Genomic DNA, 27,208 nt, shown 5'->3' on the forward strand with positions numbered 1-27,208 from the left:
CTTTTTTCGTAACCTATTTTAGGGAATATGGGAAACGCTGTGGGGAAAAGCGAACCCATGACCGGACATGTGATCGTTCGCGACTTTCGAAAATGGCCGCACGGTCTGTTTACGTTCCCGCAGCTGACGTCTGCGTGAACAAGTGGTGCGCGTAGGCGATCGACAGGGAAGCAGGAATTTGTGTCCACCGGTGTCTTGGTCAGTTCACACTCGCATGATGCATATTACGACTTTTCGATGTCCGGATCGCCGCAAAATCCTCTCCGCAAAGTCTCGGCTTGGAGAACGCTGATGTGAGCGTCGTCTGAACGCGAGCAAAACAGGATGAGCAACTCGGACGAAGATGCGACGAAATCGGCTTCTAGTCGCGAAATCGGACGCCTGACGCACTCTGTGGAAGAAAGCATCGTCACCAAAGTCAATGAACTGTCGTCGGCGCTCCTTGTGAGCATTACTTCGGAGTTTACTGTACTCGCGATTGTCGTGTGTGTGGGTGTGTTGTGGATGTGAAGAAAGGAAAAACGCAACAGCTGCCTCACAACCACATCATGGGGAGAGGGGCAAATGATGAGTGAAAGGAGAAATAGCCGTTGTAGTGGAGAATTAATTTCAACCCATTGGTCATTGAAACTCCCTTGGACGTTCGGGATGTCTGCAGGACGTCCAAAGAAGGTTCAGTGCCTTGTGGGAACCCAGGGTTCTTTAACCTGCGCTGAAATCGCACTGCAAACGGTCGTGTTTTGCGTTTCTCCTCCATCGAAACGTAGCCGCCGTGGTCGGGGTTCGATCCGGCGACCTGGTGCTTGGCAGGCGAGAGCCAAAGCCACCTCGGAGTCACCGTGGCTGGTGGTCATGACTGCTGTGCCGAAAAATGAGGCTTTTCTAAAAATTTCTTGCTAAATTTTTGCTTGATTTTTTCATGCATTGCAGGACACGAGTAATAACATCCACTGCTTGAACAGCAAAATTCAAGCCTACCGCCAGGAACAAAATGCTGCCGTCGAAGTGGTGAGCATTTTAACTGTTGTTGTTAGACACATTGAGCTAACACGAACCGTTGTTTCCTGTATTCAGCTCAAAGAAAATGTCGACGTTTGCCTCAGGCACATCAGCAGCAGAGAAGCTGCCACTGTAAGTGATCTGATCATGTGATTGTGATCACCAAAGGATGCAAACACTGATCCTCATTATCTTTTCGTCATGATAGCCCCTGCAGCTGTCCAGTGCTCGAGACTCCCCGACCAATCCATGGCGCATGGTCAGAGATAAGGAAACCACAATACTCGAACTGGAAAGGAGGAACGACCACTTAAAGTCAAAGCTGGAAAGTGCTCAACAAAAGTAAGTCTCTGCCTTGAGCACCTGTGTCGAAGGTGCATAATACTCTGGTCTTTTTCATCACTACACATAGAGCACCAGTGAATAGAAGTGCATCCAAAAACTTCCTAGATTTTTCACCCATTCTTGTCACCATTTTCTAAAGCTGGCGAAGGTATGGCAAAGAAAAGCAAAGGCTGAAGGTTGGTGACAGCAGAACTTTTATTCCATGGGGACGGAGGTTCTAATTTTATCTTGGAGCTGCTTGACTTGTACATGCTTGCACTGATGTATGTCATGGTGGCTGCCATGTTGGAAACAAATGTGGCAGAGACCTGTGCATTTCTTTTCAGTTATAACAACCTGTGCCAACCTGCACTGTGCAAGCTATTCTTGATGCTCCATCATGGCACCTGGTGCACCCTTAATGGACGCTCTTCAAGCATATAATGGAACTGAAACTGCACTGAATATAATGGACCACACTTGAGCCGATGAAGGGCCAGTGATATTATTATGGCACGTCCCCTGGATAAAAGCGCTTGTACCAGGCTTGTACCGGTCAGGCTTTCTGGCATCACATAAGGCCAAGGGAACTTTGGAAAGTTAAAAAATGACATGCGATGATGATGCCCTAAGCCCTAGAGAAGGCCCTATACACACAGAGAAGGTCCCACACGCATATGCAAAACTGTCTGCTGCAACGTAAACATGGCTGGTGCGGACTGTCAGACTGAAACAGAATGCCTCTAAGGAGATGTGGTGGAACCTAAGTTCACATTGTTAACCTGACACATAGAAAAATCTCGCATTAGATGGCAGGACTTTTCACTTGTTAAGTGCAGCCTGACATAGTGAATGTGTATTTATATCTTTGTGCCTATGGCTGGAAGTGTGGAGATTGGTTGTAGTACACTTTTATTTCATTTCGTTTATTTTTACTTTCTTTAGGACGAGTATTTAAATCCTCTTCTTTACAGTTCTGTCTCACATTTATTTGGGATTCTGTTTCTGATGAGCCCTCTGCACTTCACCCTGTTAGTATACCGGCGTCAGTGTATTATATATGTGTTTTGTGTTTGTACTTATGTGCGGTTGTCTTGTCTTAGCTTTGCTTTCCTATGGCATCATATTTGCTTGTCATCTTATAGTTATGGTATGCACAGCCTTCCTGCATAGTCATCTTGTATGACACATGCCATTGGGCTTGCATGAGTAGCCCTCCTGGCTTGGGTGTGACCCTCACAGCTCCTTAGTTGAACTGGGTGCTCACATCATCCTGGTGCTTTCTCGTAATAGTGGAAAAGATGCTAATGCCTTCTGTACGACAGTAAGGTCATTTATCTATGATGTCCGTCGTGACCACAAACAATGTGCAGCGCAAACTGTGGTATAACGGTATGCCAGGTTTGTATCATAGGATCACTTTCAAGGATACTGTTTTTGCACGTGCTAATTGGCCTTAGGAATTGACGAGACATTGCAAAATTAATCTTTAGGCGGGCGTAGTTTTATTCAGTGGCTGTTTGTTGCCGTGTAATTGTCCTGTAACCTGACAAGCATGGATGCTACAAAAGGAGGCTTCAGAGTTCCTTGTAAAATGCATGAGAGGTCCCACGCATTTGTGGACTGGTGTGATGGCATCACTGTTCTTTTGCTCAGATTCAGGTATCCTGAAGGAATGTTTAGGTTGAAATTACAACCTGACACTTTTGATAAAATGCACTCATAATAGAGATGAAGCATTCTGGAGCATGCAACGTGTCAGGGTGCTGTAGCAGAAATGTTACGATGTCTGTTTGCTTTGCGGTGCTGGGAGTCGTGTCGGGTGCAAATAAAAAAAAACAGAATGTGAGCCTTGGTCCCATGGACGAGCATGAGCCAGTGTGTGGTAAAAGCTGTGAACTGAGCTAGGTGGCCTTGTTGCTATGGCAGAGTGATGGCTAACGATAAAAGACAAATAAAAGAAAAGTCCACATGTGTGCAAAGAACTGTACGCTTGTTGCTGTTCTTTTTTTTTTTGCTGTCGCCTTTGTGTGGTTTTTTTGGTGCCATCTTTTCGAAATGGTGCTCTGTTTGTGTGCTTCAGTTTGATTTCTGGTTTCAAAGTGCAAGGTTACACGAGCACAGACCATTTGTTTGGTTAAGGTGAGATTGAAACTTCAACCTGGGGCTGTTGAGAGCAAGTCCTCATCTTTTGGAGTTTGCTTGACTCCTTCTTCAGCGGCGACTAAATGGGCAACAGTTCTCCTTTAATGTTGTTCCTTCATGTCCCCCTTTTCTTCCTATATTGGCGTGCTGCATCAATTATTATATGTTTATAAATAATAAATAAAGAATGTAAACAGCTGAGTTACTAGACGCTTTTTGTTTTTGTTTTGTATTGTAAATTTTAAGTGCACTGTGTTCGATCCTCACCATGCTTGCTTATTTGCTAAAAGGTGATCTAGTGGCTCAAGTGTTCACACTGCTCTGCGAAAGCACTGATCTCTGCATTCATCTTCCACATGTCCAGAAGGACTTCTGTTGAAGCTACAGTTGAATCTCGTTGATACAATCGCAGTTGATAGGAATTTCTAAAATTCCCTGGCCGACTGCATTGCTTACAGTGTGCAGAATTCGTAGTGTTTCGAATACTCTCTCCTTCCACTGTCGACCACTACATGCTGCTCGTGCATGGCGGACGCCATGATCACCAGTCGTGTGGTACACACTGGGAGCAGTCAGCGGCAGCTTGCGGTTCATAAATGAATCCAATTGACCGTGAACAGATCTGCTTCAATGCATTTCCTGTGCTGCTTCATACATACCTTGTTCATTGTAGATGATGCAAATTTTGGATGATCGACACCTGCCGGCAATGACTGCATTATGTGATCTTTCCTTCCGTACCCCCCCCTCCCAATAAGTAGGCCGCAGAGCAATCCTGACTAGAATAGAGAGGCTCGATAAATCAATTTTTCACTATTCCTTGCGATCCACATCGAGATCCTATTGTATTTCTGTTCCGGGTCTTCCTGTGCTTTATTTTTACTGCTAGATGGTCTGCCACCTAATAGGTGCCATTGGTTTGTTTTCTGTTTGACTTTGTTGCACGTTGTCTCTCACTGCAGGCTCAAGGAGAAGTCGGAGGAGTTGTTGAATTCATCCAGGGTCCTGTCGGAGAAGTCTCAAGAAGTGTCGCTGCTCCAGGACAACCTGGCGGTAGCTGAAAGAAGGCTCGCCGATAACCAGCGAGAAGTCGAGAGGGCTACGTTGCGGCTCCGACTCATTGAGGAGGTCAGTCTCTTCTCAAACCAGGATGGGAAGCAACATGGCACCGCTTTTAGCCATGTAATGCTTGGTCTTTACATAGTTAAATGACGGATAAGGGCTAAATAAAAATTACGTCAAATAACAGTTATGAACTTTCAGGATATCTTTATACTGGCTTGTGAATTGCAGATATGTAAAAGAGGGGTAGGTCTGTTGAGAAAAAAATGATTACTCTGGGATTAGTATTTGCAAATTAGGAGGATTTCTGACCATTTGAGAACAATAAAACTGTGCACACATGCTGCATGCAAGAAATCAGTAGCAAAATTCAAAATCATTCTGTCGCCCGCAGATGGCCACTGGAAGTTGAGGTTAATTTATAGGTGGAAAACTTTTGCAATTTCTGTCCTTACCTGTATCTCTGGCGACCGACACTTTTACTTTGCTATGAGAGATGTGTTGGAGAGTTGGAGAGTGCCGTTTATGCAGTGCCATGAGAGCTGAAATGAGAACTGCAGTTGACTCAATAATTCGAGCTTGAAGGGGAGCAAAATAGTTGGAACTGAGGGGAGTGTTCTTATTATTCACTAGTTGATAGGACCAAAGGACGAGTTCAAATAAACCGGATGTTTGAAGCTGGTGAGTTTGAATTAACGAGATTGCACTACATTGCATTTGTCTCTGTTGTATGTGATATGCTCGGCATTACTGCACTGAAGTGAATTTTGTGTAATTTTGAAATCCGTGTTTTATGCGCAGGATTCAGAAAAGAAGGCAATCCGAATGAAAAGTGAGCTTGGCCACATGGAGCAAGAACTTCTTGCCGAGAGAGAAAGACATTCCTCGGTGAGTTTTACAATGGCTAGTGGGAAAGCTTAGCACGATTGTGGATGGGAGACACTTGACGATTGTGTTTAGCCTTTTTTTTTCCTAGCCAGCATCTGTTACGGACTTTAGGTACTGGGTGCTATTCTTTTTTTTTTTATTGGCACTTTCATCTTCATGTTACACAATACTTTGCACAACTTGTTTGGTCCCATAGCTTGACTGGCTAGTAGCGGGACCAGTTGATCAGTTTACCAAAATAATTTTTCAAGCAGTAGCCTAGTGACAAAAAGAAAACAAAAACTATAATAGAGACATTAAAACATCTATGTTATGGTTAAAAGGTGGTATACTGATTTTCTACTCAAAAAAAGAGCTTCATGGACACATAAAAACTGAGTGCTGCTTTCACGTCTGTCGGTGTAGAGTTCCAAATAAGAATGCCATGAAACTCTATTAGTCTTCAAGTGTAAGCGTTTCTGGCAAATGGTAAGTTAAAGCAGTTGTTGGCTGCAGCCCTTGTATAGTGTGTTGGTAACGTAAAAAAAAGCTTAACGGTAGGGTGTCATCATGTATTGTTATTCTGTGTACCATGTCAGCTACACTTAATACATAAATAGAGTCTAGCGGAAGTACACGCATTGGGTGAAACAATGGTTTTGTAGTATCAGTTTCGTTTGAAATGGTAATTTAATTCTTATTGCCCTGTTTTGTAGGCTACTAATAGATTTTTAAAAAAGTTTTATATGTGCTGCCCCATAATACTGTATAAAATACAAAAAATTGTTGCGCCAAAACAGTCGCGGGCTTTTAGTAACATGTGGTAACAACCATAAGTTAGCTTGAACATGTCTTATTCATATGCGACTGCCAGTTCATATCTGAACCAAACTTGACCCCTAAATATTTAAACCAGGCTACTTACTCTATCAGCGCACCCTCTAAATATAAATTAAACCTATCAAAATTGAGCTGTTTTTTCCTGAAGTGAAAAATATTTGGTTTTGTCAGCATTATGGCTTGCTTCTAATTGTAAAATGGGTTGTCTGCCAATTTATGCAGTACCAAAATTCTCCATGGCTGTACCTGGAAAACTGCATTTTTATCATAACTTTGTTCTGGGTGGTCAGTGTCTTTTTTTGCCAGGTGTTTGGTTTTAAAATTTGGACAAAGCACTTGCTGCATGGACACATATCAAGCATTATTAAATATGGGCATTAAATTTCAAACATAGATGATTACACCATTAGTTCATAAATTTCACTACGAACTTCTTCAGTTGTGGTTCTTTCAGTCATCCGCGCATACTTTTGCTGCGTGTCACTCCGTTCGAACTAGATTGATTCCCCTGCAATTTTTATTGCGTTCTGCTGTGCTCTTCAGTTGCATATGAGAGTGTATCAATCTAGCCAACATTGTAGAATGCAGCAGGTATGTGGAGAACAAGATGTTTGGGATGTAGCACAACTTCAGTTGATTGGTTTCTTGGATGCTGTCTCATCACTTTCCAGGTATGGCCGAGTGTGACATCTTGCAAAATTCACTCACCATTTGCTTTATTCGCAGAGTCTACAAAGTCTTCAGCGGGAATTGAAGCAAGTGCACCTTGAATCGAGCTCATGGCAGGTGAGGAAATGTGCTGCAAATCCATGCTGGCTGTCTTTCCTTTGCTCATTTACTGATTCACTGGCTCACTTGCTCAGTCACTCCCTGACTCAGTTGCCTGCTCACTCACTCACACTCTCACTCACTCACACACTCACTCACTCACTCTCACCCTTACAATAACTCTCACAACATTTGCTTGCCCACTCGTTTTCTCCACACTCATACTCACCAACTCAAACTTACTTGCTCGCTCACTTACTATCATACTTGCTCACTCACTCACTCTCACAGTGATTCTCGCACTTGCTGGCCAACTCATTTACTCACTCACTGTCACTCTCACCAGCTCACACTCTCTGGTTCACTCACTAACTCTCTTTCACTCTTGCTTGCTCACTCACTCTCACAATAACTGTCGCACTTTCTTGTCCACTTATTTACTCTCATTCTCTTACTCACACTCGCTCACTCACTCACTCTTTAGTCAATCTCACACCTACTCGCACTTGCTGGCTCACTCATTCACTCTCACACTTGCTCGTTCGCTCACTTACCCTTAAAATAACTCTCACACTTGCTTGTTCGCTCATTCACTTGCTCACTCACATAGTCACACTGGCTTGCTCGCTCACTCTCACACTTAACTCACTTTCACACCTACTTGCACTTTCTTGCTTGCTTGCTCATTCACTCACTCTCCTACTACCAACTCAAACTCACTCACTGTCACATTAGCTCTCACCTTTGCTTGTCCACTCGTTTACTCGTTCACCCTCGTACTCACCAGCTCAAACTCGCTTACTCACTCACTGTCACATTAACTTGCACCCTTGCTTGTCCACTCGTTTACTCACTCACCGTTGTACTGACCAACTCAAACTCGCTTACTCTTTCTCTGTCACATTAACTCTCACCCTTGCTTGTCCACTCGTTTACTCACTCACACTCGCTTGCTCACTCACTCTCACTTACTCACTCACTCTCACAATAACTCTCACATTTGCTTGCTCAGTCATTTACTCGCTCACTCTGAAACTAACTCACACTCACTTTGTCTTACACTTGCTTGTCTACTCATTTACTCAATCACTCTCGTACTAACTCACACTCAGTCCCCCAATACCTCTCACACTCACCCATGCTCTCTTGCTTGCACCTTCTCACAACTAATGAACTAGCCAATAAAATAGCAGTTCATGTGCACGCTGGTTAAAAGCAGCCAACAGGCATTATTGTTCTTGTGGCTGCAGCAGCCACTTGGGAAGGAGCTTTGTTCGCACATCTTTTGTCAGCGGAGACCATTTAAAAAAAAGATGATAATGAAACGGGCATTGTGCAAACCTGCATTGTGGGAAGCAGATCAAGAAGGGGATCAAGGCACTGCTGAGTAGAAATACTGCTTCAAATTGGTGCAGTGTCCCAACAGGAGCTATCAATGAAGTATGGTAGGTGCCTACAATGATGTTTTTTTCATGTGCTGGCAGAAGACTCCCATTCACCAATTTTGCCGCTGTCTGTCTGGCAAGGCAGTTACCTCTGCCTGTCTAGTTACGTGGGCTACTCAGGAAGAGCAAACTGGGTCACACAAGCCCTCTGGTGGCAGCACCTGCCATCACAGGGCAGTGGCGTATCGCTTAACTGCAGCACCTTTGCATCAGGAGTGTTATGAGGACTCCCAGGGATCTGTGAATGTAGAGAATGACCAATTCTGCATATATGTGCATTAACCGATTAATGCTGCTGTGTCATATCCTTAAGCAGGTCTTCCCTTCCAAATGTCCCCTCCAGTTTTAGTGCACTATCACTGAGACCTACTCACCAGTTTCACCAATCTTTGCCTGAAGACTGCTTGACCTTGAAAATTGAGCCTCAAACCGAAACCAAAGTGAAAGCTGAAGTGCTAGCATACATAATTCGTATTTGGCCTAAGTACATTAAATCATCTGTAAACTTTTTTCTTTTGCAGCTTCAGTTGAGCAAGGGATTTCCTTCTGGTAAACAGCGTTGGTTTTTTTTAGTACGTTGTAAGTGAAAGGCCAGGTGGCTCATTATCATCAGCAGCCTATAACTTCACTCACAAAGGCCTCTCCCATATACCTCCAGTTCACCCTATCCTCTGCCAGCTGTGGCCACATCCTTGACTCGAGTTAACTCGTAATCTTTTCCGCCTACCTGATCTTTACTGGCCCCCGTTGTGTTCGCATTTTCGTGAAATCTAATTGGGGACCTTAAGAGACCATTGGGTATCTGCTGTACACGTTATTTATGCCCTACCTGTGCTCATTTTTGTTTTCTTGATTCAGCTAGGACATCGTTAACTCTCGTTTATTCCCTGACCCACTCTGCTCTCTTACTGTCTCCCCAATGTAACTTCTGTCTTCAGGTTGGCACGCTACTCTTTGGCACAAGGACTAGTTACAAAAAAGCAGGACAAGACAGGTACGTGCGCACATACCTGTCTTGTCCTGCTTTTTTTGTAACTAGTCCTTGTGCCAAAGTATAGCGTGCCAATCTGAAGATGAAAAACCAACTAGCCGCCATTACAGCATTGCTCGTAACCTCTGTCACTTTCCTTTCCGTAGCTCACTGTGTCGTCCTCATTTTAGTCTCAAGCCTGTCCACGTGTGCATGAAATATAAAGAATATGTTCAGGGAATTGATGATGATGACAGGTGCTCAGGAGAAATTGTCACCTCTGGTCATGTGATCTAGGTGGGCATTGAGAGTGGGTGCGCTCATTAGGAGGAACAGTGCGTATCTAGCCTTCACTTCTCTGCACTAAAAGGAGGTGAAAAGCCTAAGGAGTGCTTGTTAGCATTTCATACTCTGTTCAAACAGTAACAGATAGGGAAGTGTGTGCAGCATGCAGTAAGCGATTCTTCTGTTACAGGAGCGTTACATGCGAGAAAAGCAGAAGACGTCGCAACTGTCCGAAGAACTTGCACAGTCAGCCATCCAGCTCCAGAGGTAGGTGAAATGGTGCAGACGGTTAGTTCCACTTTTTTCTGCGACAACCTTAATTCTCAGGTGCAGTCTGTTAGTGCTCGTTTGACACTGAAGCTTTTTAGTCAACTTGGCTGATCTATTTGACAGGGAGGTTCTTTATTCACATAATGCAGCTAAGGTACTGGGTCCTGCAAGTGCTTCTAGTGAAGATTGTTCTGCTACTAGATATCATTCGTTGCTAGCCCTTCTTGCTGCACTTCCGATGCTTTTTGTAGTACCGCTAAGTTTTGCACGTTGGTGGGCTTGACAGTTCTGTATCCCTGTTTGTTTTGTGTTGATCTCTTTCGTTGTTTTTCATTGGTGCGGGCTGAGATAAAAGAGTACTGGATACTATACTGTTTTTTGAAGCGTTAAAACCTCACTGGCTGACATGTTTCGGAATTGCCTAATCTTTATTTGACTTCTGCTACTTATGAACCTGATGAAGCCGTGTTCAGCTTTTGAAACTGAAACCTTGCAACTACTGTTCGCATGTGTTTAGGGAATCTCATATCGGATGCTCAACATTAGCTTTACTGAAAGATGAGGTGACTGATTTTTTAGTGAGATGGGAGTGTTCCCAGTGCAGTAACTTTTGTGTGCTAGTAACAGTGCAGTGATCTCTTGACTGATGCTTATCATCGTCTGTCTTCTTCCAGGCATCAAAAATTAGAAAGCACTAGAAATGCAGATGACGCTGACACCTCTGATGGAAAGAACGGCTCAAAGGTGGGTGTGTAGTGTACTCCGTTTCAGTGGCTGTTTTGATAATCTTTATGCATCATATTGTAATGAAATATTACGCTGCTTGTTTTCTACACCTTTGGTCCTGGTGTCTAAATTTAGAGCTCGGAGTTGGAGGACATGAGGATGAAATATGACGCCTTGAAGAAGGAACTGATGCAGCTAAAGAAGAAAATAGCTCAGGTATGGATGTTGTTTCTCTGTATGGGGGCGATCTTGGTTATAAGTTGCACTTTTTTTCATCATTGAAAGGTGTACATCAGTGTGTTTTGCCGGGAATAGATTTAGCTGTGCACTAGTTGAAAATTGCTTTAATTTCATTCTTGTATCATCTCTGTCAAAAAGTTGCTGGACAACAGGATTTGGCTCTTAGCCATGGGGCAGAGCACTTATGGCGCCCGTTAGCTCTTGAGTCTATGTAAGGTAAGGATAACCGTTGTCCACACCTTTTGAGAACATCTGATCTTGAGGCTCCACTATGGTTGCCTGCTTACTTTTGGCAAAGACGGTACATGCCTCAGTGCAACTATTGTGAGAACTGGTGTGATCTTGGTAGCAGCACATTTATGTTGCTTGATCTCTGACGTTGTAATGAATTATGTACTATATATGGCGTCATGCTTTCAGAACAAGTAATCCGAGTTAGGAAAAAACTTGCAGAAAAAATAGATAAGCTAAGTCACAAGGTAGGCTATCAAGCATGTTGCTGACCATGACAGGACAGGAAGGGCAGTTACCATGTGGAAACAAATTCGACGTTAAAGGCACACCGCGATATCTTCTTCAGTGCCAATTAATCTGGTTAAATGGGTTTCTCGTGCATTCTAGAGACCAGTGCAAAAAGAATCACCGAAATCGGAGTGCGCAAGTGAAAGTTCAGTTTCAGAATTTCAAAGAAAATTCAAAATAAAAAGATAAGACCGACGCATGTTTCACTCACCCGGTGCTGAGATTGGGTGCTGTCGTTCAGAAATCGCCTTGCACATTGTTGCTTTGCCAGGCTAGGCCACAGCCATGCATTTTGACAGTGTTGTCCCTCTGCATATGCGCTGCAGATGGGGCAGGGATGATTAACTCAACGAAAGAAGCTCCCCGATGTTTATTGTTGGTCCCCCACCCCTTCAGCCTCACCTCCTGCCTGCTTTTCTCTTCACATGTCTGAGCAATTAAGGAGTGTCTGCTCTTTTTTTGCTGCCTTCTTGGTGCGGTGTGAACAGCGTTTGCATCCGCATAAACTTGAAGCAAAATGGAAAGTGTGTCGCCCCTAGTATTATTCTCATTAGTTTTTGTTCGCTTTCACTGCTTCTTTTTAGTTTTTGCCGCATGCAAAAAAGCTTCTAACACTCAGAGACATCATACTTTGGATCAGCTTCCCTAGTTTCTCTGAGTATAAAGGAACTAGATTCAAGCTGTACGCCCAGCCAGCCAGAAAAGCAGTGCCCATTCTGGCTGCCACCTTATTTAGGCTGCCGAAAATCTCCACTCTGTTTCGACAACATCGGCTTGAAACAGTAGTTTGTGGAGAAGATTAAAATATTAAATATTACAATTGTGGTGATCTTTGGGTATTCAAGTATCACAAGGTATCATACTTTGCATTCAAAGAATAAAGATGTTGTGCTTGATTACCGTTTGACTAACGGGGCAGGGCCCTTTTGAAGCTGGTGTGGTAGAAAGTACACACACAAGCAGTTTTGCAAAGGCCTTTCTTTGAGAATTACTCCGACATGTTTGAGACTGGCCATCTTTTGGCTACAGCATTTTGTTCTAAAACTGTACTGCTTAGTAGACGTTTTTCTTGCCAAAATTATCTGTCTAAAGCATTCTGTCAGGTGCTCTGTGCACTTGCCAGTTCTGCAGCGTAACTCTTTGCTGCCGTACATTATTTACCTGCAGAATACAAGAGTTCTTCCTTCACCTAAGGTCGACTGCACCGAGGAGCTGGACAGGTGATGTTTCCTTTTCTTTTTTTTCTTGTGCGTGTGCATTGCATTCTGTCAGCCATGGTACAGTTGTGCAATTTCACGAATGTCGTTTAGACAGCCCACTCCATTAAGTTCTTGCTAGGCTGTGGAAATGATTTTTTGTGATAGCCACATGCATTGAGTCACTACTTTTGGTATGAATGAGCATTAAAGGGACATTGAGGAGAAATATAAGTTGGCTTGTATTGATAGACTATGGCATTCTAATATCAGACAGTACCCTCACAAAAAACGAAGCTTTTATGAGTTAGAAAAAACCAAGAAACGAAATAGACGTGTATTCATCGCCGGCCAGTTTTACGAGTTAACTGTATGCGTCGTCTTTGAATTTTTTGGTGCAGATCGCAGAGGCTATGCTACACCAATATTCACTTCAAAATGGTGGCAACTCTTCCTTCTTGTGTGGATGTCACAAATAGGAATCCAGGAGTGGGAAAATTTTTTAAATTAAATTTTTCCAGCCAATGATGCATCTTTTGCTGCTACGCAAATGTTAACATACTCAGAAAAAGCCAGTGAATCGATTTTTACCTCACTGTCTCTACTTTGCCATGCAGTGATTGCAGGAGGATGCAGATTATGACCGTGGATCTAATGCTTTTTGCCACACTTACACTATTAGAGTTGCCTGGTTGGGCATTGTTATACTTAACTCAGTGTGGAGCTGGCCTAGTTGGTTAAATTTTTCTCACTGTAGACCCAAGAGCACCACTGGGATGGCAGTTGAACTAAGTTGCTGTTGGGCTAGTTAGTTATAGTTGTGGAAAACATGTTTTTGGGCACGAAACAGCAAGCACCCCTTCCTGCTTCAAAAATTTACCATGGACTTTCCTTGAAAATAAACCCTGGCTATGTTCCTGATCCAGAGACAGGATTTCGTGAGCTGCATGACAGAAGAGCTGAGGGAGGTTGAGAATGTCATTAAGGCGGTATAGGTTAACATATTTCAAGAGATTACAAACCGCAATAGTATATGTGAGTGAGAAACTTCAGTGAGAGTTTTGCTGTTAGCCAGAGTTTGACTTACTTCTTTTGTCTTAACAGATCCAGTCTGCATCGCTATAATGAATGAACCATGGGATTGAATTGAATTAAATTTGTTGCATTTCAGAGTAAATATTTAGATCCGGCTAGATACCTAGTAAAAGGAAAACTTCAGTTTACATAAACAATTCATTTGTCTCAGATCACACAGGGTCTAAAAATCTTACCTGTCACATTCAGAAGCTTGTACTTGTGTAGGGATAACTTGTATTAAAATGTCGGACATAGGAATATATATTAGTTGAGGTCTAATAAATGATGTCTAAACTGCAATTTCTTTCCAGTTTAAGTGCTGTAACACTGTAACATATCCCAGAATACCGGCCTTTATTTCTTATGGAGCTGCATTGTTAAAGCATGGCTCTTTTTAGTTTGAAATTTCAAATTACTGCTTTGTATAAAACATGTGATCTGCCTTGTACTGCTACCAGCGATTAAGTGTTTACCTTTTCAGTTATACACAGTAAAGATCTGTGCTGCAGTAATCATGTTGAAGAATTTCCCTGCTTCCATGCCTTCAGGAAATATTTGCGAATATTCCTTTTAACCACAATAAAAGAGCATAATGTCATGCTTCTCTGATCATTTGCTTTGCAGGCTGATCCTTGAGAAGCGAGACATTGAGGAGGTCTGCCTTAGCTTTGATCGCAAGTTTCAAAAGCAGGTGGGTTAAAGCATACACTTGTTAACCTTATAGCATCGTTTCATTCAGGCTGTGCATGTATGTTCATGGGAACGTGCACTGTTGGAGTGAGCTGTCTCGAAAGATTCAGAGTACAGCTTGGAGGGCTCGCAGGAATAGAGAACAAATAGTAGTTAAATACCAGCTGAGTGCCTGGGCCTCCAGTTTTACGCTGTAATGTTTCGTTTTGTTTTTTTTTTCAGACCCAAGTTGTGAAGAGCCTAGATCAAAAGTAAGTACCCCTCCACTGGTTGAAAATGCTTCATTATGGGATTGCAGTATGATCTCGCCCTTTTTCGTGCTTTTGGTGCAGTTGCTGTTGGCACCTGCGAGTTCATGAACAGCTTGTAATGAAGAGAATTTTCTATTTTATTTATTTTATTTATTTAAGTGTCATGACAATTTTTTGCTTGCATTTGCCAGTTATAGATTTGTTGTGAAGTTTGCTGTGTGCTTAACATGGTGAAATAAAAAAGCATATGTAGTTAATTTAATTTGGTGCGAATTCTAGCGTACTGTCTTGCCAGCCGCTGACCCAGAATTGAAACCTTTTTTGCTGTGCTAGTGAAAAGTTGTTAATTGAACCACTGTTAGTATTTGGTGGTCTTACGACTCCCTACTTGCTGTGCAATGCTGATTAGGCCACAGTGCTGTCACAGCTGTGTATACTTTTAATTGTCTTGTTTTGAGCTGATCAACATTCTGTACTGTGCTGTCCTCAGGCTGAAGGAATCGCAACTGAAAGTTGAGGAGCTGACTCAAGCAAAACTCGAAAAACAGAAAGGCTACCAGGTAAGCGCACGATATATATTACCATTTGCTTAGACCTTTCTGTGGCAACCTAGCTCACCCAGCAACATGGGATGTGTTCAGTTATAAGCGGTGCTATTTTGCAGCATTGTGTGCCTTGCGGACATGTGAAACTGCCTTGAAGTTATTGTCATTAGTGAGGATACTGCTAGCCAGTAGGGGGCATGCGCTTCCTAACGCTTTCATGTTCATGTGGAGATGAATGCACTCGTAGGCAGTCATGGCCAAAAAATTTAGGGGGTGCAGGCTTGCTGAACAAAAATTAATTTTGTGCTGTCAGGTGAGCCAGTGCACTGAAGAGCCTGGAAACGTGGGGGTGTTAACTTGGGTGGTTACAGATTAGTTACATGGCTATAACATGACAAGGGAGCTGATCTGGGTGTCATGTTGAGTGGATTCAACATCGTTCTTGGCACTCCAGTGTTAAGAGTGGCGTTTATTCAGTAAAAAAAAAAAAAGGTGTATAGGTGGCACTGCTGCTTACATAAGAGAAGAGACTTGCGTGCTCCATCCATGTGAATAAATACAAGCTGTCTAGTGAGTGTAGTCAGTAAAACTTCTTTTTGGGCTAGTTGGTGCATTTTTTTAACCAAGGGAACGGAGCAGCGCAAAAACATGCAATCACACAAGAAGGACAAGACACGACACGAGCGCGGACTGACAACAGGTGTCAGTCAGCGCTCGTGTCGTGTCTTGTCCTTCTTGTGTGATTGCATGTTTTTGCGCTGCTCCGTTCCCTTGGTTAAAAAGAGTGTAGTCAGTTATCACAGCAATAATTTTTTTTTTTCCATGCACCTGCATCTTTCAGCATTGTCTCCATGACCGAACCATGAGGACTTGCATGCATAGTTCTCCCCAAGAGTTTATGGGTGACTAGGTTTGGTTCTATCCCCTGCAGTGTGACTTCTAGAGGATCTTTAGCGCACCTGATTTCTGAAGTGTGAAAAGAACTGTTCCGCTTGTATTTTTTGAGCTTTGAAATACTGCTAGGCATACCACTAGACCTCCACCTCAAGGGCCAGTTGCGAATGCAGTTGTCTGGAAATTTTTTGAAAACGCGCTACGTGAGGAGCACTTCTATACAAGGGTTTGCTGTAGTGGCTTATTGTAGTTTGAATACGACGCAAAGCCTGTGAAGTTCATGTACTTGCCTCAGTGGTTAGTGTGCCGTCTCTCTAGTTGCTTTAGAACATGCTGTTGCAGTTTTTTTAATTTAAATTTCCCTCTTATAGCTATGCTTCCATCATAGTGAGTTCCGCAAGGAGGCAACTGTAACGGGGTGGCGGAGTCATGTGAGGAGATGAGATTAAGTAATCTGTGAGGGTAGGGTGGCTGGAATAAACATACCTAATCTGGCTAAAAAACATGAACACTTCCCTTAGAATCAGCAACTGTTGGTTTGTTTGTTTACTTATTCGCACGACAAGCCTTGTGAATAGTCGCTCCTAGAAAGGTCTGCGCAGCTCACTGTGTGGCTTCCTTTTTGTTCTCCTATTTTCACATTCTTACCCCAAAATACGGCTGTGTAGCGTTATTTTGTAGCCATATGGCTTTGTCCCAGTGGATGTTGATTATAACTGTTTTATTGTCTGCACAGGACCTGGTCAAATATGTCGGCGAAAAGCTTGATTTGGTTGTTGGGCTACTTTCAATTCGCTCTGCAGACACATTCCAGGTGAGTGGTGAGATTGAGAATGGTGTCTGGCGGTAGTTATAAATTGGATATATTATGCTGCATCTCTTGAGGCCATTGTGGAAATTCCGAGCACACTAGATTTTCTTAATGCTGAATTAACAGAAAGTGTACAGATTCTGTTGGGACTACTTGTTTGTGTTTTTTCCTTGTAGGCCTTGTTTGCATCTGAACTTGTCGAGAAGCGACCACTGACTTTTCAGGTTGCAGAAATTAAGGTAACGCATTTTTTTCAAGTCTTTTGGAGGAATAAATTTTGTAAAGCAAATTTGACAGATGTGTATAAGAATTAAATTTGATGAAAATCAGGTTCTGGTACTGTGAATACTTTGAACTCACCATTTATTCTTGAGTGCTTTTTTGAAACAGAGGTGTGTAATTTTTCTATACTAGTAGTGATAGAAAGAGCTTTCTACTTGCTCACACAGAACAATTGTGTATTTGCAATGACTGTAGTTTATTTCAATTATCTGTGAATTCGTCCTGTAGTTATCAGAGTCTTCATAGCAATTGAATTCCGGCTTTCTTTTAGCTGTCTGATGTGTCGGAGAATAGAAGGCTCACTATTATGCTACGAACTTTTCAGAGTAAGTTTCATTGGATATTGCAAGAGATTCGATCCCTGTGTCTTGGTGAACTGGAGTCAAAAGCGCAGTCTAGTTCGCACCATTCACACGTGTAAGTATGATCAAGGTTTTTAAATTTTCGAACCTGCTTGTGGGATATGAAGACAGGCATGGTTGATGTCTTGCCTGTATAGTTAGGTCGAGAGAGAGGGAATAAACTTTATTGAGAAACTGGCCTTGAGTGTTGCTTGACAATCAGATGGGTGAGGCCCTTATTCCAGAACTCCAGTGGCCCGAGCCAAAGTAATGCAATTCACCAGTTCATGTCAGTTCAAAGTCCAGGTGACATGAGGATTGAGCATTTTGGGGTGTCAGTACAAGGGTGCAATAATAAGGACAAGAAAAGAAAGAAGATATATATAGAGAGAGCCATTTTGTGCCCAATGACTGGCTATTATTTTTCTCGGTGCAGGGTTATGGCTTGTTTTGTAACATCCTCAACACGTGAAATGAGTTTTAGCCAATGACTTTCTAAAGGTACTCGTTATAACTGGTTTAGGCCGAGCACTGTTTATCTGTTGAAGCAAACTGGGCAAAGTTTAGTATGTGCAGGTTTTGTGCTTGGTTAAGGCACAGTCAGATTTCATCTGATCTAACCATTGCATTTTATTTCGTTGAAAGCCTTCATTGTGGCTTCTATGGTGGGCAACTCTTGGCGGCTGTTCCATAGTATACAAGCTTACAAATATATAGCCTACTATTCATATTTCAAGTAACGAAGTTGTGTAATTTGCATTTGAAGGACTTTTTGCATCAGGAAAGTTGTATCAGATGCCGTAACTCTCTTGTTTTCTTGCCATAAAGAAAGTAAGTTGCTTCGCATAGTTCTCTATATTTTTCCAGATATCAGCTGTGCTTTTTCATTGTTGTTAACTCTTGGTGAAAGTGGTCGAATGCATGTGCCCTTTTGACTGCATTTCGAAAGTCTTGTTGACCATACCGTGGCGCTGAGTGTACCTCATGCATTTTGACTTCGGTGCCTCTAACTTTTCCAGCTCCATTGCTTCTGACGCCAAAGGGAGGACCAGGAGGTCGTTACACTCTTGAAGCAACATCTTCCTTTTTTCTTTTGCATGTAACCCATGGTACACATGTGATTTGATCAGTTTGCAGGATGGCTATTTCTTAATAATGAGCTAGTATACTGGCAGCAACATTTCTTGCTTATCCTGAGCCTGATTTACAGGTTTCGCTGGCTGTTTTGTGACAGGTGCATGCTGTTGAAACAAGGCTGTTTACTAGTTTTCCTACTTTAAAAGCAAGGCAGGTATCAAAATGAGTTTTTTATGAACAGTGAATGGCAGTGGTTTGACATATTGCTTACGTTTTGGCTGCATTGCGGTTGCGCAGAATATTTTCAAAAAATGTGCTCTTCCTTTATGTTCAACTAAGTTTATATACTGTGATGTTTTCGAGACCATATCTATTCCTTGGTTAGTGTGCCCTTTTAGCCTGCCATCAAAGTCAATATTTGTTGTTTTTTATGAGTTGTCACTTTGTCCATGAACATCGATAACAGGGAGGCATTCCAGTTTATGTGTTTGGTTAAGGGTCACTGTATTCAAGGTGCCTGGGATTGGTGGAGTGGGAACGCATCCTGGAATTGCACATAGTAGATCAAAGTGTGTCTTTTAAAGTTCACACTTGTTACTCGAATTTCTGTGAGCACGTTTCCTCTTGAACTGTCTTCAGGCATTATATGCTGGCAAGTTTGTGGCAGGTGTTAGTGTGTGGCAGTTTTCCCAGTGTATTTTTTACTATGGAACATACTTTAAATTCAGATAGGCTTGCGTTCTGAGGAGTCACTCGAGCAAAGAAGTGTACAGGCGTCTGCTCTTTGAAGTAGGCTGATTTCACGATGTTTTTATCAGAGCTCTTAGATCATACCAGCTGGGAGAGAGACAGAGAGAGAATAAACTTTTATTGTATAAAAGGAGACGAGATCATAGCTGGGAAACTCTGCTTCTAAAAATATTTAGGCCCAGGGGCAACTCTTGGGTGCTTACAGATGGCGACACCATATGAAAGCGATCTGATAAGAGCTGTCACCATATGTTGCCATTATCTTCTGAAAAGTGTTTTTTTTTGCTTAGTTTGGCTTCTAATTTATCTATTGTATTTATATCTGTGAATTTTTATTAATGGATCTGTTTGAATTATCTCATTGCCAGGTGGTTGTACATTTACCACCAGCTTCTGGAGTTTGCTACTTGAACACAGTTTAGGTTATTGACCACAAGCGTCGGGGCAATCCATAAGTAGTCGAATATCTCTCAACTTGAACTGCCATTTTTTTGTGTTTCTTTTGCCCCACCAAAAACCGCTCCAATCACCTCCTTCCGGATCTAATGTTTTTCTTCTTATTCTATGGGAAGTTTTGCAGCTGGTAATGTATCGGAAAGCTCTGGTTTTTATATTATTTTTCACCACCCTTTGATGCGCCGTTGGAGAGGTCTTCAGGACACAGAAGGAAGCATCTGAGGTGCAAAGTTCTCATTACCACTGTTGTTAACTATGAGTTAGAAGAACCTGGGAACATATTGATGTTGATCTGTATTGATTGATTAATGTATTCTCATGACAAAAGGAAAAAAGGAGCTTTTATAAGCTAAGAAAGGTAAAAAAATAGATGGTTTAGCATGGCTAAGCACAGAATATGTGCTGTAACTCTAGTTAGGGTGGGCACTTAAGGTCCTTACGTGCGGAAGGCGTTTGACGTAAAGGCCTTTATTATAAGCCCTTTGCCCTAAAGGCCTTTGGGTAAAGACCTGGGAAAAGGTCTAAAGGCCTTCACTCAGGTCAAGGCCTGAGTGAGGGCCTCGCATGTTGCCCACAACTCGGTCGGCAGCTGGGTCGCCTGCCACAAAGCAGGCTTCAGGGACGTACGTATGCCTGAAATCAAAGTGCGCCTAGTAGTGTTGCCGCACTGAAATAATATACAGGAACTACCACCTTCGGCAATTTTCGCAAGCAGGCTGCGATGTCATCTAGACAGTTTGTTTGCAGATCTCTGAGGCTAGGTTACAGTGCTATTCACTTCCGAATGCCAATCACGGAGTCCATTTCTGTCTTGACGTCACGAATCTGAATTCAGGGGCTGGAAAAAGTTGTTCCACTTTGCAGTGAGCAACCTGTCATACCTGCTGGAAGACTGTAGTTCTAGTAGCGTTGAATGGGGAGGACCCAGTCGGTGTGGGCCTATATGTACCCCGCCATTAGAGGTGGTCGCGCAGGTGGCAAATGTTGGTGGTGATGTACCTACCTGCCTTGGTTGCCTTTGGTGTGTTCTGGAGTCTTTCACATGTGATTGCACAACTGTCCTGAAATGTTTATATGTATATGAAACACGGGAATTGCAGCACGAATTCTATTACCTCGTGAACAGGCATCATACGTTGTACAGAAAGTGCGCCGCACTGATACTCGATACACAGAAATGCATGAAGAGCGGCAGACAGACGAGTTGGGAGTATGCTTTTCATTTGTCTGCTGTCCATTGTGCGTGCCTTTGTGTTCCAAGCACAGAGGAAGGAAAGTTCAGAAGAGGCCCTCGGTGTCCAAGCTGCACGCCAAAAAGTGTGCTGGATGTTACGTGCTTTCGCAAGGACTACCGGGAGTCTTTGGCCGATGGCGCAGCCAGTAGTAACGTTGGGTGCAGTGGCGCCGTCTGCTTCATTGTTTGCTACGCATGCGCAAGCGTGCCGAGATGGCAGCCAATAGGACAGTGACCTCACGTCCGACTTCAATAAATGTGACGTAACGGCCTCTCCTGAATTCTTTCCTTCCTCCATGGGGAGTCAAAGTATCTGTGTGGCGTGGTTTCTGTACCATGACCTACCAACTAGGCCTCGTTACTGCTCTATTGCTCTGGTGCATATAACAGTTAAACCTCGATATAACGAACGCGGATATTACGAATTATTGGCTATATCGAACTCTTCTTAAATATTTTTGGCAGACGTATGCAGCTTCTACTTTATATATCGAACGCGGTTGGCCGTGAAACGGATATATAGAACTCACCAGCGCCATACTGTGCCGGTTCGGATGCAGGCGTCAGGCTTCGCCGCGCTACACAAGTGACTGGTGGTGATGCAGCAAGCTTTCGCCCAAATGTTTGCATTTTTATCTCGCACTCGCCAACAGCGGCGTGTAGGGTTGCAGTCCGGCAGTCAGCATGCGTCGATAGCGCCCTGGAAACAGCAGCGCAGGTGGTTGTAAGCTTGCAGTAACAATCCTGCGCTCATGTCTGCTGTCGCGGAGCTGGTGAAAACGGCGATAGCTTTCGCTTTGACATAGCGCTTTCCACGCGACACGGCTGTGATGCGGGGAAGCCACTGTAGCCGGCGTTCAATCTGCGCTTATGGTGCTGTGCGGGGAAGCTAACGCCTCCAAAACCTGGGAAAACGTCTCTTCGTTTCTCTAGTAAGGATCGCCACATTTGCTGTCTCTTCAGTGACTAAATTGCGCCGCTGTTGCGCGCGTTTCTGACGAAATTTTATATTACGAATTTCGGCTATTGCGAACTATTACGATTATTTACTTTTTCGCTATAACGAGGTTTCACTGTACAGTGGTTTTACAGAAAAGCGATCGCTGCATCTTTTAATTCTAGTATGTTTTGGCTGGTGGCGAGGAAGTTCTCGCAGCTCCAGTGGTTTGCAAATTTTTATGGCCGCTTATTTTATTGTGATGTGCCTGCACCTGTGCAGGGTGCTCGAACAAAAAGAAACTGAATCGACCGTGTATTGTGCATGTACAAATATTTTGGGGCAAAGAAGTAAAGGTGTGGCGTTGTTTCCATGATTTTTGTGTCATTCTGAATGTAGTCTACACTTGATTTTTCTTCACACATAATTTTGAAGCCTTGGTAACTATTTTCTGTGCAACAAAAAATCCAGATCATGTCACCAGATGTAAGAGCATGAGATGGAGATTATGGGGACACTGATAGCAAATTAAAGTTGGCCTGCACTCTAAACACTTGACACGGCGCATGCGTAGAGCTGTAGCAGCTCGGTTTCGCCGGTGCGCCGCGCCGCCAGCACCAGCAACTGCTCCGCACCACGTGATCAGCCGCCGCGGCGCTGGCAGCTGCTCCGCACCACGTGACAGCGGGGCGGCGCAGCCACGCTGAAGGCTCGAAATGCTACCGTAATGTAGCTATCGCTACAAAAGAGACTGTGTTAGAGGACAGCTTACTGCCTTTTTACTCCCATATAGGCGTATTCATGTTTAGAGCATGTGTCGATAGATTACCGCCTCCAGGCGGGAAATCCGCCACTTTTATTGAAAGCGGAGCTTTTATAATCTGGCAAAGGTAACAATGAAATACTAGTGTCGCCATCATTGGCCGTTTTTGTAAGCAGACTGAAGTGCGTCCAGGCAATATTTTTGGGCACGTATCACTGAGGCTAGGCTGCACTGCCAGTCACTTCCAAACGGTGATCACGGAGTTTTCTCAGGCTTGAAGTCATGGGTTTGAATCGCGTAGCGGAAAAATTTTTAATCGCCAATAAATGGAACTTTTATTGCCGAACAAGCATCGAAATGGCCAGGAGAAGACAACTGGTTTTTACCGAAAAGAAGGTTGAAGTCCTTCAGTGTCCTTCTGAAAGTTTGCACTTCACTGCTCAATCGAGCCCGGATATATCGAAGTATTGTTTATATCGAACAGTCGGAACTATAGATACGAATCTCAACAAGGTTGACGACTGTGCGAGTTGGTACTGATTCATCCTAAAACCAGCCGGAAGACGCGACATTGGCGAAGAGATGAGCACCGGACGAGGCTGTACTAACAACCGGGCGAGTGCTCCATTTTGTCCTTGGAGGGCCGAGTCCACCCGGCCGGGCGTCGGTGTCATCGTTAGGCTTAACGACAGCGCCCCCGCGATCGGTCGAAAAACGGCCCTAAATTTGGAGGAAATGGGCCCACCTGGACGAATCTGGTATCCAGTTCCGCTCGATGTTCCGGATCGATCGATGCCAGTTTTGTCGGGGTGGGACGATTTGGACCGCGGCCCCAGCCGAAAATCGGCGGAGCCGGAACAAGTCTGTACTAATCACACGTGCAACCTGTATACATTTCTTATTGTGCAAATAGTTTGTGTATATTAGCTCTCCCCCCCTATCCTCACTTCCTGTCCCCTCACCTCTTTCATTTCATTTCTCCATTCTGCCTGCTATCCTTTATTTCCGCTGCCCCAGCTGAGGTGCTTCCGTATCGATGACAGATTCCGGGGCTAGCAAAAATCTTATCCTTCCCCTTTTTTTTTAATGCACCCCCCCCCCCTGCCCCCAAAACAAGTCTGCTCACGTCGCGCGCTCAGACGCGGCCCGTGTGGCCCTTTGCGAAGCGATTCGGCAGATCTGGAACAACCTCGGCAGTGGTGTATATTCGCAGACTGAAAGCCTGCGCAACAAATTTTAAGACGTTTCCTACGCCTCACCGCCCACCGGTCTCTGGCACCAGACATCACTGAGATCCTTTCATCTGCTCAAGAAAATGGTCACCGCATATAGTGTTCCAGTGGATCCTTGGACATTGCGGGCTCGATGAAAATGACTGGGCCGATGCTGGCCTAAAGAGCGCCCTCAGCAGTGATCTCCATGCAGTTGTGCCTTCCTGTAGAAGGACACCACTTATTTCGAGCTTTATGAGGGTTGCGACGGCGAGATACTGGGATAAGCGTTGTTTGTGCTAGTGAGCGCCAATAAAACAAGAACCCGTTTTAAACTAGTAAACACCGCACCCTTATTTCGGACCACGGGTGCAGACTGGATGGTGAGCTATTTTGTGAGCAGCGCCCGTGGTATGAACATATTTAACTGTATGATCGCCTGACTCTCCACCCACTCGGGTATATTTTGCAAGCAGGCCTTTGACCTCAAGATTGTTTACCACCGGGCGGTAAGTACTTTTGATGTTCCATGCGATGGCCATTAATCACTTAGAGGGAAAGTAGGCGCTGAGGACCATTGTGGTGACGGGTTGCTCGTTTCAGAATTGCCATAAATTTCAGGGTTTCTCCATTTCGACATTGAAGAATGTGTCTGCGCCTACGCCTCTTCGTGAATGCTTTGATGTATTGCTTATGTCTGCAGACCACGGTCTGCTGACCGCAAAGCACTGGTACAGTACACTTCCGCGCCGAGAATTTCACGGTTGCGTTTCATGAGTGCTGTACGCGTTGTGCCACCCCCCCCCCCCCCCCCCCCCCGCCTACCCTCCTTCATCACCTACACCCCTTTGCTATTTTTATTCATTGTGCGCTGCTTTTTCAGTGGTCAAGAATAGATCATTTCTGCGAACGATTTTTCACAAATTTTGAAATGTAAAGCAGGAAGGTCTGTGATACAAATGTTGCCGTTTCAATAATCCTGCATAGGAACATAAACGCAGTGCGCACAGTCATCAGCCGTGATGCGCTAGCTGGCATATAACAATATATATAACGTTTACGGTTTTAATCTAGATGGAGTACAGTGTGCACAGTGAGATCACTGACATTTTTTTTCAAGTCTGTCAGGCGTGAGGTATCTGTTGATATGCTGCATGCATTGTACTTAGATCTGGACAGGGTGTTTATCATCTCACATTTCCGGCACAAGATTTCATGGTGCTTTTATGAGACTGTATGTTTTTCTTTTATTGAGACAGTGTGCCTGCTACCGGGGCACGAACAGAACTCTTTTGGATTTATGCTGTTGCTCACTTAGCATATTGTTTCGATGATTGATCGCCTTTCAGTGAGACACTCAGTATGAGTCGCAGATGTGAAATATGCTAGTGCGGAGTTCGTAGGGTATGGAAGATATGTAGAAATCCTCACGCTTTACACATGTTTCTCACGTGAGTTCCATATTCGCTCTGTGTAGTTTCAGTATGAATTTAATACTATGTGTGTGACGTTGCACTGACTATATACATGTGAGTTTCGATTGTTCCATTTGCATAATCCAGATAGACTCCGAACGTTCGATATGGTTTTCATACGACGTACACGCATAAATAATCGGAACTGTGGGGATCGTAATGTGAAATGTTTCACCAAGGCCTACGGCGTGCACTCATATTGCTATCAAGAATTAAAAAAAGGAAGTAAAATCTGCAAAATCTATGCAAACGTCGTGCGACTCAGAAGCTCTGTTGTACGTCAGATAATAGTACTACTGCCCATGCCTCGCACGATATCTACGTGGTGGAGGGAGAGAAAATTTATTTTTATTTTTAACGGCACTTTCGCCCATATTCTTACTTGTATATATACACGGAATGTCTTCGGCGAGAATTTTGTAGCCTTAAAAAATGGCGTCTCCACTCAGGGCAACTCCAGAAGATTTGGTTCAGTATAATGAGGAAAACAATGATAAGACAGCAAAAACCAGGAAACCAAAACTGGTTTCGTCCAACGTATGGCGTCACAATATACCAGAGTATGATGTCACCGATACTGTCACGAAACATGTCATGTGTATGTAGCTAAACTGGCGACTGTGACAGCTTCGATCATTGTTTCTGTGAAGCGACGAAAAAGAAGCTGAAAATATTTTTTCCCGCTTATAATAATAATAATAATAATAATAATAATTGGTTTTTGGTGGAAGAAAATGGCGCAGTATCTGTCTGATATATCATTGGACACCTGAACCGCGCCGTAAGGGAAGGGATAAAAAAGGGAGTGAATGAAGAAAGGAAGAGAGAGGTGCCGTAGTGGAGGGTTCCGGAATAAGTTCGACCACCTGGGGATCGTTAACGTGCACTGACATTAAACTGCACTGACATCGCACAGCACACGGGCGCCTTAGCGTTTTGCCTTCATAAAAACGCAGCCGCCGCGGTCGGGTTCGAATGCGGGAACTCTGGATCAGTAGCCGAGCGAGCTAATATCGACGGGCGTGCAGATCGTGACGTCAAACATGCAAGGCCGCCCGTAGAACTCGCTCCAATGGAGGCCACGAAACAGGAATATTTTAAATTCATTTGCGCCGAAACAAAAGCGCGTCAAGCTGCAAATTTGGCACAGAGGATTAGAAGACTACGAAGAAGCTACCGTGAAAGTTGCAGTAAAATGTGTGGAGGTCAAGGAAACTTCACGGCCTGGCGGTTGCGGGTTTCGTGTGTGGACGTGCGCCTAGATTGCCGCGGTTTCAGTAGTTGGTTAAGAGCCGAAGTAGTTTGACCCGCTGCCTCCATTCAGTCTGGTTCTAATCATTTAGCCGCCGTGGTGGCTCAGTAGCTGTGGTGCTCGGCTGATGCCTCGAAGGACGCGGGTTCGATCCTGGGCACGGCGGCCGCATCGAAATTGAAAATTGGTTTTGGGGAAAGGTAATGGCGCAGTATCTGTCTCGCATATCGGCGGACACCTGAACCGCGCCGTAAGGGAAGGGATAAAGGAGGGAGCTAAGAGAAGAAAGGAAGAAAGAGGTGCCGTAGTGGAGAACTCCGGAATAATTTCGACCTCCTGGGGATCTTTAACGTGCGCTGACATCGCACAGCACACGGGCGTTTTTGTGTTTCGCCCTCTATCGAAACGCGGCCGCCTCGGTCGGGTTCGAACCCGGGTACTCCGGATCAGGAGCCGAGCGCCCTAACCACTGAGCCACCGCGGCGGGCCGGCCGCATTTCTAT

General features: G+C 44.0%; 1 protein-coding gene across 1 annotated transcript; it reads left to right on the forward strand.

The window, feature by feature from the left end:
* The first annotated feature begins 79 nt into the window (after window positions 1–79).
* Window positions 80–22,375, forward strand: LOC144104508 (uncharacterized). The gene is made up of 18 exons (XM_077637581.1): window positions 80–444; window positions 931–1,008; window positions 1,075–1,131; window positions 1,208–1,341; window positions 4,431–4,596; window positions 5,332–5,418; window positions 6,964–7,023; window positions 9,896–9,972; window positions 10,650–10,719; window positions 10,837–10,917; window positions 12,631–12,683; window positions 14,361–14,427; window positions 14,649–14,677; window positions 15,168–15,237; window positions 16,853–16,930; window positions 17,104–17,166; window positions 17,535–17,626; window positions 18,570–22,375. The coding sequence occupies exons 1-18, from the start codon at window positions 325–327 to the stop codon at window positions 18,619–18,621; spliced, it is 1,434 nt and encodes a 477-aa protein (XP_077493707.1). The 5' UTR covers window positions 80–324; the 3' UTR covers window positions 18,622–22,375.
* The last annotated feature ends 4,833 nt before the right edge of the window (window positions 22,376–27,208 follow it).

The sequence above is a fragment of the Amblyomma americanum genome, chromosome 9 (assembly GCF_052857255.1).
Source record: "Amblyomma americanum isolate KBUSLIRL-KWMA chromosome 9, ASM5285725v1, whole genome shotgun sequence".
In the NCBI taxonomy this organism is placed as follows: domain Eukaryota; kingdom Metazoa; phylum Arthropoda; class Arachnida; order Ixodida; family Ixodidae; genus Amblyomma; species Amblyomma americanum.